The sequence below is a fragment of the Bombina bombina genome, chromosome 4 (assembly GCF_027579735.1).
Source record: "Bombina bombina isolate aBomBom1 chromosome 4, aBomBom1.pri, whole genome shotgun sequence".
In the NCBI taxonomy this organism is placed as follows: domain Eukaryota; kingdom Metazoa; phylum Chordata; class Amphibia; order Anura; family Bombinatoridae; genus Bombina; species Bombina bombina.
The window spans coordinates 86,842,745-86,855,183 of record NC_069502.1 but is presented as its reverse complement, the minus strand read 5'-3'; the positions used below and the strand labels follow the sequence as shown (position 1 = coordinate 86,855,183).

Genomic DNA, 12,439 nt, shown 5'->3' with positions numbered 1-12,439 from the left:
CAATCGTAAGTTATAGTAAATCACATATACTAGGCATAAAGTTAATAATCACTTTAATAAAAGGTATTTTAACCAACTCTGAATTTGATTTCTTAAATGTACAATACCCCAGAATTGCAACATTCTTTTTTTTCCAAAAGTTCATAAAGATTTACATAGACCCCCTGGATGGCCCATAATCTCCGGTACTGATATCAAACTTATCCCAATACGTGGATTTCTTTTTACAAAGTTACGTTACAAAACTTCCAGGTTACCTCAAAGATTACACTCAATTTATAAATACTCTGAATACTGTTAATTGGGAGGATAACTATCTTCTGTTCACCTGTGACATCAATTCACTCTACACTAATATCAACCATACATTAGGTCTTGCTGCTGCCAAATACTTTTTAGATGAGGCCGAAAATATAGCCAAGGATCAAAAAATCTTTTTATTAGAATGTATAGAATTTATTAACAATAATGTTTTTCTTTTTAATTAGCAACTTTTTATGCAAACTAAAGGCACAGCGATGGGCACGAGGTTCGCCCCCAGTTATGCCAATTTATTTATGGGGCATTTTGAAAATCTTTTAATAGCACAAGGTGACTGGGAGGCGAACCTTGTGCTCAACAATCGCTATATACATGACATCTTCATGATTTGGAGAGCAGATGTTGAACTACTTGAGATTTTCATCGAAGATATGAATACAGACAATTTTGGCCTGAGTTTCACACACAAATATAGTTTTAATAAAATTCATTTTTTAGATATAGAGATTGAAATTCAAAATAAGCAGATGAACACCAAAACCCATTTTATACTAATTGATGCTAACAATTACATTCACAATGAGAGTTGTCACCTCGAAAAATGGAAGACAAACATACCTAAAGGACAATTCCTCTGCATCAAAAAAAACGTTCAAACATAGAAAACATTAGGCACAATCAGAAATACTTACTGAAAGGTTTAAAGAAAAAGGGTACAATATGCAAACTATACAAAATAATAAACATGAAGTTAAACACATAGATAGAACAAAGTTAACTACTAAACATGAATATACTATAAAGACAAAAACATCACCAAACCAAGATGACACATTATTTATACCTTTTATTACTAATTATAGCTCCCAGCACTTTGAAATAAATAAAAAAAAATTAAAAGACATTGGCATTTCATCAAAAAGGATCAGATTTTAGGTAGTAAAGCTAAAGATAGTCCCGATGTTATATTCAAAAGGGCAAAAAACTTAAAAAACTTCTTATCTCCCAGCAAATATAAAAATAAAAATTCTGATATAGATCTCATAGGAACAAAACTAGTGGGATTTTATCCATGCTATACATGTAAAGCATGCAAACATAGTACAAAAATAAAGGAGGTAAAATCCCATAACACAGAAAAATATATCAAAATGAAATAAGTAATAAGATGCAACGATAAGAACGTCATTTACTGTATCCAATGTACGTTATCTGCAATATTTTGAACAGATGAGTAGATTTCTAAGGGACAGAATACGTGAGCACCTATTTTTTAATAAAGAAAAAATCCTCAAACTGCACTGTACAAACACTTTTCAGAAGTTCATAATGGAGACACTAGACACTTTAAATTTTGGGGTGTTAAAAAAGTATTTTCAAACAGTAGAGGAGGTAATATTTAAACACATCTACTTATAAGAGCTTGAGTACATTTTTAATTTCAGAACTCTATACCCCTTGGGACTTTACAATGAATTTGATTTAAACTTTTTAATCTAATTTTAATTTTAAATTTTAATCTAATTTGATGAGATTTGTAAATCTAATCTTATAACTCCAAAAATTATGAAATTTAATTACATTGATCTCTAATTCTGTCTTCTTTGTATCAGATTCACGTAATATATATTAGTATTATTCTTTATTATTTTTTTTCATCCTTTATTATTATTTTTTATCCTTTATTTCTTCTTTTTTATTATTATATCATTTTTATTATTTTTTATGATTATCCTTTACATAGAAATAATTAAAATGTCACAGTTTTTTGCACAAACATATGAATTTAATATATTAAATACCTATAGGTCTTATATCTAGTGTGTCTTCTAGATTCCTTTATGTAACCTTTCTTCACATCAATATTTCACTTCTATTATACTGATGGTTCATCCTCTATAAATAAGAACACCTATACACATAATATCTATATAGATATTTATCTTTCTAAATCATCACTTTTTATGACACACTATGTTCTAACCCTTTAAATACTATGATCACTATTATATCAGATTTTGAAATGTATTTATTTGACATTTCTATATCTGTTAATCTGTATATTTACACAGTAAATTTTGACTACAACATTGTTTTGAAGTTGATTGGTAAATGCAACTGTCAATTATACCCTTACCTTTCTCACAGCTATTTGCTGATAGATTAATTAACTACCCCAAAGGACCAATAAGACTTTCATGTATGCTATTTAAAGAACAACCAAACCCACAGTGAACAACTTGATAAAGGACACCCAGGCCGAAATGCGTAGAGAGCATAGCACTTATTTTTGAGACATTCTACTTACCCTGCATTCGAGTCCTCGGCACAGATCACATAAGATAACAGTGACTGGTAGGATCTCGCAGTGGCATATTTTACAAGAAAAATACAGATACAGACATAGTCTGTTTGGAGCCAAGATTCTACTTATCTACACAAAGCCGACATTCAACCAATCCCACGTCTAGGATTGTGAAATGCTGACATCCAACCAAACCCCAGCAAACATGGTCACGTGAACCGGATCTATTCAGGTTTGCATAGAGCCACGCCAGGCTCGCTGGTGATAGTTTGTTTGTTCAATCTGCAACTATCCGTAATCTTCAGGTTTCCTTTAATTCAGGATTTTTAAGGTATTAAGATTCACCTCACTCAGAGACTTTTCTAATCTATTGCCTGAATAGCAGCATAAGGTGTCCAATCCTGTTTTTTAACTTTTATGTGGTCCTTACCTACTTTTGTATGTTATTAATCATACACTGCAGTGTGATTCCAATGGTTGATAATTTTACCTTGCAAAGTGATTGTTTCTAATGTTATATTAGCATATTTTTAACCTGACTATAGTAGATTTTTAGTGTTGATTTTTTATCTATATCTTTTATTAAAGTGATGATTAACGTTATGTCTAGTATATGTGATTTACTATAATTTACAATTGATACAGGGTACATATTTTATTACTTTATATATTGGTTATTTACATAGTGTCTTACAACATATCAATCTGCTGTTCATTTAGCGCTAACCTTTATTGTATTTATTTTCCTTTTTATGATACAATTTGAGGAAAGGTTGTAATTTTTAAGGTGTAGCTTAGATTGAGTCACTGAAGTGTTTGTCCTCATACTACTTTTGTTTCTTATAAAACAAAAACAAACACTTGAATACAAAAATAATATTATTATAATATAATTGATCACTTTTGCCTAAGTTTTTTTCAGATTGACTGAGCCACTAGCTCAAAACACATTTAGTTATGTTTCTTACACACTCCTTTGGTTTGTAATTAGACTTTTTGGTACTTTCTTGACTTATCATGGAATGTATATCATCTTGTCTGGGTTTTTTTACAAATCCAGAAAGGGTAATAGCTCTGAATCCAACTTACATGTATGAAAGTCCAACACAGAAACAGCAGCACCTTTTTATCCAAATAATTTTTTGGGCATTATTTGGATACAAAGGTGCAGCTGTTTCTGTGTTGGACTTTTATGCAAGAGTGTGGGCAAGTGCAGAGCCCTACAGTGCGCATCTACTGCAGGAGATACAGGTGCTGTATATGTGTTGATTTGATTCCAATATACAGGTATGCACAGGTTCAACACAATTATAATTGGTTAGAGTATGAGAGTATGAGGTTTATTTATTTATTCACGGACACTACATTTATTTTACTCAGGCTGAGCTTTTATAGTCTTCCGCATTGTGTCCTGGAAAAGACTCAATACGCCTTGTGGTGTCTGAAATTCACCCCCATTCTTATCTGAATTTCCTCCTGAATTATATTAATTATTCCATAATTCTCTAGAAATATTGAGATTAGTTGACCCTGCAAGCATCAAGACTCTATATAATGAGGTATATGTAATATTATGCCCTATTTCACCTTCCACATGCCCTATTTCACATTTTGGCTGCCATTTATCCAATTGTAGGGCAGACAAAGCAAAGCAGTGAGCGGGCAGAATCTTCTGCCTGCATTACTTGTAGTAACACATACCAGACAGTCCCTTCGTTTCTGCTTTTTGTTTTCTTTATGTAATAGGTGGTTAAACGAAACAGGAGAATCAACCACACAGATCAGCAAAGTTGAGTGCACTCCCTATGGACAGAATGGTTGACAGAACTGTATTGGAATATTATGGCCACAATATTTATAAACTAGCAAAATAGATCTTGCTTGTACACAGCTTCTTACACAACATTGCAATCCAATGTTTTGCTGTAGCGGTCGCACTGTGTTTGAGTGAAAGATCCTGGAAAAAAACACACACAAAAAGCTAACATGGAGGGGATGAGCAGGTATATGCTATTTCAGGTGACTTTTTTGGTATAAAAAGGGGTTAAAATGAATTATATTGTTCATAGAAGATTCATGTATATGTTACATATATTGGGGCACATAACTGAGAGAAAAAAAATCTGTGTTTATTATCCCTTTAATGCAAAATCTGAAATGTCAGGGCTTCTGCAGTTGGGTCATATAAATATGTATCATGCATTCCATCTTTATCTGTTTTACCTCTCTTAGGTCCAATATGGTATGTTACTAAAGCTCTTTAAACATTAATAGGGTGGAATATATTCTGATACCCAGGGCTCCCCCACAGGACTAGGACTGTTGATCTTGTAGTTTTGGTTGCCATCACAATCTGTTCTATATCTAGGGCTAATTTTAGTCTTCAAAAGTGGCAACATTGTCACAATGAGCATTAAGAATGTATGGCGCTATTGTTTTCTTGATTCAATGCCGAGATTGGCACTGGGAATGTGAAAAAGCTAAGGCTTTGAAAATTAAATTCACCTAAAAGCAGTAAAAATATTAAGATATATTTATGACAATGTTGTCCTTGTTAACTGTTGTAAACAAATGATTCTTCTAAAACCTTTTTAGGCTGTTTCATATCCAATCATTGGCCACCAAGAATAACTGCACATGCACATTTTAAGATTGTAATATTCACATGTTCTAAAGTAGCATTGTGTTTTGTTTGCGTAGGAGTTAAAAAAATAGATAGTAAGCTGATGTATAACTTTCTTTGGCTGAACAATCTATCTTCCATTGCCTTCTGGTACACTTTATTGGGCTTTATGATCAACTTCCTTCTGCAGAGTTCTTATTAAATTTATCTCAAAGCAATAGCAATGTATTACCATCCTATTTATACATTGAAATATGAATGGAATGTAGACTTGAGTACCAATTAAATATGTAACTCGCACATCTTCCTATCTAGATAGTTAGGAACGCTCTCATCAAAAAGGAGGAAAAGTAAAGTCTCTGTAGCCCAAGAGAGGGGGGAAATGAGGGTAGTCAATGGGTTTGGCCTGGGATTTAAGGACAGGTTTTAGAAAAAGGAAAGGAATATAACTTCAAGGGACATGATACCCAAATGTTGAAGTACATGAAAGTAATGCAGCAGAGCTGTAAAAAGCTGACTAGAAAATGTCACCTTAACATCTCTATGTAAAAAAGGAAGATATTACAGGACAAGTACCACCCGAATACACCAAATACATTCTGGGAACCAGACTTTCCAACTACCTTCACAAATAGGCACATGTTTTTCAAAATGTTATTCAGAACTATATAATATAGAAAAGACTATAGGACATACATCAGCTACCTCCTCGGACATTCGAGCGTTCCTAGATACCCTGAAATTGCCAACTCTCCTAGAGGAGCACCATGAATCCCTTACAGCCCCTTTCAAACTTAGAGGAATCAAAAGTATTATTAAAAATATGAAAACTTTTAAATCCCCCCGGCCCTGATGGGTATCCTGCATTTTTCTACAAAACATATATTAATGAACTCTCACCTTTGCTTCTTAGGTTTTTTTTAACCTAGCCAAGGAGGAAGGCAAATTCTCCAGAGAATTCTTGGAAGCTCCGATTGTAATCATCCCAAAGCCCCTAAAAGATCTGTCCCTTTGTTCCAGTTATATACCAATCTCTCTTATAAACTTAGATGTTAAAATCTATGCCAAATTATTAGCTAATTGCATATCCCTACAGCTTCCCCATCTTATGAACTTGGATCAAGTGGGGTTTGTACCCAATCACGGAGGCCCTGATAACACCAGGGGACTACTTAATATCCTTACTCAATCTACCAGACTTAATAAACCTTTCTCCGTCATCTCTCTAGATGCTGAGAAAGCGTTCGATCGAGTCAGCTGGAGTTACCTATGGGAAGTCCTTAAAACCTTCGTGTTCCTAGAGGAAACCCTAATAGCTGTTCAAGCGTTGTACTCTGCTCCTACAGCGACAGTCAAAGGTTTAGGCTATCATTCACCCCTATTCTCAATCTCCAATTGAACTATACAGGGCTGTCCACTCTCACCCCTGTTTGCTTTAGCAATTGAACCCCCAGCAGAAAAAATTAGAGCAGATAAACAAATAGATGGAATTACTCTACACGGTACAAATCATAAAATAGCTCTTTATCCTGACAATGTCACAATTTTCTCGTCAGACCCAATGTCCTCATTTCCTAAACTTAAGGATATTCTTGATTCCTTTAAGAATATGTCCTTCTATAAATTGAATTTATCTAAAACTGAAACTTTCAACACCTCAAATCTCAAAATAATGTAAATTTGGTTAATAACTTTGTCACCCACCTAGGAGTTAAGATCTCACATAACATATAGCAGATAATCAAAGACAACTTTCTCCCCCTGTTGTCCGAGTTACGTACCCTAAAAGAGTGGTGGGACTACACACATATTTCCTTGAAAGAGAGACTAACAGCCCTCAAAATGTCATTCTTACCTAAAATAACATACCTTTTTAGGTGCCTCCCAGTTAGAATCACCAGCCATCTGCTTCAATAATTTCAAAGTGAATTCACTAAATACATATGGCAACACAAACCACCTAGAGTTGCTCACAAAATCCTACAGAGCCCTCTTCACCGAGGAGGGATAGCCTCCCCCTCTATTTTCCATTATTATGAAGGGGCAATGTTAACACATATCTCACAATGGGGGGGCAACAAAATCCCCTAGCAAATAGAAAGTCATAGAGCAGGCCTCCTTGCCGCACCATATCCACCTACCAGACCTAATTTGGAAACCCCCCCCACTCTCGCTGAACCTTAAACATTACTAACCCCATAATTTGTGAATGCCTCACAATCTGGGATAAAATCAGATATTACCCTCACATAGCCCCTACCCAATTACCTCTCTTACCGGCCTATTAATGGGTCTCCCTGAGTCTCACCCCCAAAAATGGGCACAAATGTGGGTAAAGTTGGTATCAGACCTCTGGACCTCCCCTACACAGCCATGTTTCTGCACACTGGCAGACATAAAAGTCAACACCCCAATACCTCAATATATGAAATTTGAACACACTAGACTGAAAAGTTTTCTCAACAGTTGGGGCTTCAAACCTGAATTGTCCCGTCCTTGCACACTATGGGAAACCATATGGCAACAGGGTAATAGACTATATAATCCTCTATCTCTACACTACTCTCATATAGGTAACACAGAATGCGAAAACAAGCTACCACACCTACACAAATGGGAACAGTATCTAAAGTATCCTTTACAAACTTGGCAACTTATACTAATCCTTACTAAAAAAACACTACATTGTGTTACGTTATTTGAGACCTACGACAAGTTACTGACACACTGGTACTACATCCACACAAGACTAGACAAAATGTATGATTCTACTTCTCCTATGTGCTGGCAGAATTGCGACATATAGGAGATACAATGCACATTTGGTGGGCCTGCCCCAAACTTAAGCCTTTATGGAACACTTGCTTCCATGTGTTACTCGGATTAGGTATAACCCTCCCTAAGACCCCCGCCAGTGCCCTCATTCATATGGGGACCCACACCCTCCCCAAGCATCAAGGTTACTTATGTATTTATCTCCTTGCTGCGATCAAGACAGCAACTGCTAAATCCTGGAAAAACACTTCTCCTCCAAGTTGGCCCATGATTCTAAACTCAATGGCATATATCTATTCTACACAATGGAGAAAAACATATTCTACACATTAAATAAGTCAGATCTTTTTGAGCTTATCTGGGCAGACTGGGGAGCAAGATATGATACCACTTGAACACCTAACGCCTTGGTCAGTACCTAAAACTTACTCGCTAGATGATATTAACCTTCCCTACCGTGACCCTTTTCTTTCCCCCCCCACCTCATCCATCCTTCCCAATTATCTAAAATTCTGGATAATATTATTCTTATGTATGACATATATTAACTATTTGCATTTTTCTCATATATTTAAGTTTGGGGTCCTGCGAGCCACCCATATTTATATGTTTATTGACTTTTTGTGTCAAAATACAATTTGTATCTCAATAAAAGTTTTTGAAACTTTAAAAAAAAAAGAGGAAAAAAAAAGATATTTACCTCAAAATTTTCAAAGTATCCACACCCCACTGTAATGATACTTTAAGCAGCCAGTCAGGATGCTTGTCCCAGGACAAGCTAAGGAGTGTGCATCAGTCATGTTATTTCCCTATTTAGTTTAAGAAAGTTTTATGAAATCTCATCACAGCACTGCTAATTGTCTATTGTTTTGTTTTTTTCTTTCAACTTGCAGCTGGACAGCAGCTGAAGTATAACTGTTTACACAGCACTTGCTCTGGTGAGCTGAAGACATTTTGAGGTAAAATATTTTCCTTTTTTACAAAAAGATGTTAAAGTGACATTTTCTTGTCAGCTTTTTACAGTTATGCTGCATCACTTTCAAGTGATTTAGCATATGAGTATTATGTCCCTTTAATATATAATGGTTAAAATGGTGCATAGTTAAAAAAAAAAAAAAAACACTCTCCAGTTATTTATATCAATATCACTATTCAACTGTGCAGCGCACAAATTAAAAAAAATATATACAATACAAAAAAACATTATTTAACACGTTCATTACTGAGTGCAACACACTTTCTTCTGCCATTTTTTCTTTTTTAATCTTTTTGCTTGATCTACAGAGTGTTTATCTGCTGCTGATAACAGCATTTTAAAAGAAAAGCCACACATCTCTGTCCTGTGGGGACTTCCAGATCGTCTGCATACTAAAAGGTAAGGAAGCCCTTTGTGGAAGTGACACTCTAAACCCCCCCCTTTCTCAGTCAGAAAATGCAATCATATATTGTGTGATTTCAAGGTTCATCTCTTACATGTAGCACAAACTCTAATTATCCCAGCTGTAATTAGTAAGATAATTAAATACTGGCTCACTCATCACTCTACCTTGTGTCGGGTCATGATTCTCCCAGAAGACCTTGAGTAATTTCTCAAAGCTGATGTTTTCTGGCTCGTACACAACCCGAGCTACTTCTGCATGGCCTGTTCTCCCTGAAAAGACACAATCAAACAGCATTACCATACAATATGTTATGCAAAACTTCCAGCATTGCTTCCAATTTATTTATGAATAAATAACAAATTAGCCTCCAACACAACTGTCCTTTTTAACTATAATTTAGCAAACTGCAAAAAAGCTTTGTTTGATATATTTAAGCCTTAATTATATAGAAAAGGGTTTTCTCTAATTTAATATTTAGCATTATTTTAGTTAGAATAAATGAATAAAACACACTTTGCATAATTAAGCCAGCCTTTGTGAGCATTCAAGACATTAATAGTAAGTTGATGCCAGTGTATGCCATGACTCTCAAGGGGTACATACATTAAAATAACACAATTACCATATGAGAGCAGAATTTTATTGATTTAATGTGCACCAAATACAATTTAAATCACACACAAAACAAAGATAAAATTATTTTAAGCATAAAATTAGCATAGCTCATTCTGTAAGATTCATTTTAATTATTTATTTATGCAGGCAAATCATATTGACATAGTGTGTAAACTATATGCGATTGTACAGTAGTTTATGTAGATATAAAATATTTTGTAAAACTAGATGCATGTATATCTCTGGAAATGACTATTTAAATTTGGTCTAAAGATAAACAAGCAATGTCGCACATCAGTAGAGAAATCATTCAATCAGTGATACTAGCAGCAGAGGGTATATCACTTCCTAAATATATAGCAATAACTTGCAATAAGTGCATATTATTACAATGTTAAAATGCAATATCTTTTCAGATTACCATCTATCATATTGGGACAAAATGACTGGTAGCTTGTTACTACAAACATCTTTTATGGTTCATACCACTGGGTATATATATATATATATATATATATATATATATATATATATATATATATATATATATATATAGCAATGCACTGTGTGTATATGTGTGTGTGTATATATATATATATATATATATATATAGCAATGCACTGTGTGTATGTGTGTGTGTATGTGTATACACATACACACAGTGCATTGCTATATATATATATATATATATATATATATATAGCAACGCACTGTGTGTATGTGTGTGTGTGTATGTATATATATATATATATATATATATATATATATAGCAATGCACTGTGTGTATTTGTGTGTGTGTATATATATATATATATAGCAATGCACTGTGTGTATGTGTGTGTGTATGTGTATACACATACACACAGTGCATTGCTATATATATATATATATATATATATATATATATATATATATATATATATATATATATATATATATATATATATATATATAGCAATGCACTGTGTGTATGTGTGTGTATATATATATATACGTTGATTGGAGTAGCCATGCTAGTCCAGAGATTTAGATATCAAAATAACAAGAGTATTGCATTGAACAATGATACTTTTTTATGGGACTAACTATACATTTATAAGATGACAAGCTTTCGGAAGAGTTCCTTCCTTTTTCAAGTCTGAAGCAATACTAAGCAATTTGATGGAATTTACAGATTATATCTTAAAACACAGGTTAAAAAGACGGAAAGTGTTACAGATATCTGAATGCAGGGGGAAGAGGGGGTGTCGTAAAAATCATGATGGGGGTTTAGGGGACAGAGGCAGTTAGTGCCAGTAAAAGATAACAGGCAGGGGAAATATATGGTTATATTACATATCGCGCATTGGTTAAACACATGCAAAGAGGGGGTTAGTGGGTGTGGTCGTGGTAGTGGGTGGGATCAAAAGTAGATATATATATATATGTTGCACTCAGAGGACTTCTTAAAAAAAATACAAAATGTATAGTAAGATAGGTCAAAGTTTCAGCTCCTGCTCGAGCTTTTGTCAAGACCAACATCCATTAAAAAAATGTGTAACCAACAGAATATTAATCACCCTTATATACCCATAATTCCACCCACTATGTTTACAGAGTAAAACCATAAAGTGAATGCTTAGTATAATGCACTAAATACTGAATATCAAATATATATTAAATCCCAGTACTCACTGGATAGGCAAGTTGACGATTATAATCTATCAATTTGCCAGTCCAGTAAGTTCTGTGAGTGACTATATTATATGTTATTTATTTATATATATAGAATTTTTAAGTGATAGTGAGGGGGATGGTGATAGTTTGAGCATCACAACCAGATTATGTTTGAAATCTAATAATCAGCATCCTTTTTTTCAAAAGGTCATGACAGACATAGAGGGGGGGGGGAGTAAGAGGAAGAGGAGAAGAAAGAGGACGAAGAGGAGGAAGGGGCAGGCCAGCCAGGAACAAGTACAAAGTATAAAGGTTATCAATCTATCTCAAATAGTACTCACTAAGGAGGAAGAATCAGTATTAGGAATGGGCCTAGGATTTGTGCCAACTAAGAAGTTTAACCTTTTTGAAACCATTATAGATGTCAATAGATTAGTTAGGGATCTTACCCTAAAAAAGTTTTTTTCTAATAAAGAATCACTGTATTCAACTCAGGCACCTAATGGTTCCTTACCTGAGTATCCTGATAATGACCAACACAACATTCATGATATCATTGATTTCAATGAGGGTTGTGATTATTTTGCCCTACAAGGTCTCTATGCAGAATCCTCCACTTCTCAACACTTCTCCATCAAATCAAGACACACAGGGTTTAAACCCAAGTCTGTCTTCTACCCCACTAAGGAGAGAGGTCCCTTTTTAGAGGCCTTTCACCATAGGGTGGAAGAAGACTTGATCAAGTTGACTAAATATCATAAGAGAGATTACAATAATTTGTCCATGGAAGAGCTGTGTGCCCTTGACAGCCTGAAAGAAAGA

General features: G+C 34.3%; 1 protein-coding gene across 2 annotated transcripts in view; it reads right to left on the bottom strand.

Moving 5' to 3' along the window:
• Positions 1-12,439, bottom strand: part of MSRA (methionine sulfoxide reductase A) — a 778,906-nt gene that overhangs the window by 248,581 nt on the left and 517,886 nt on the right. For both annotated transcript variants that reach the window (XM_053709536.1, XM_053709537.1), the window contains exon 5: positions 9,511-9,615. In XM_053709536.1, coding sequence (XP_053565511.1) covers positions 9,511-9,615 — 105 coding nt within the window. The remainder of the gene's footprint in view (positions 1-9,510; positions 9,616-12,439) is intronic.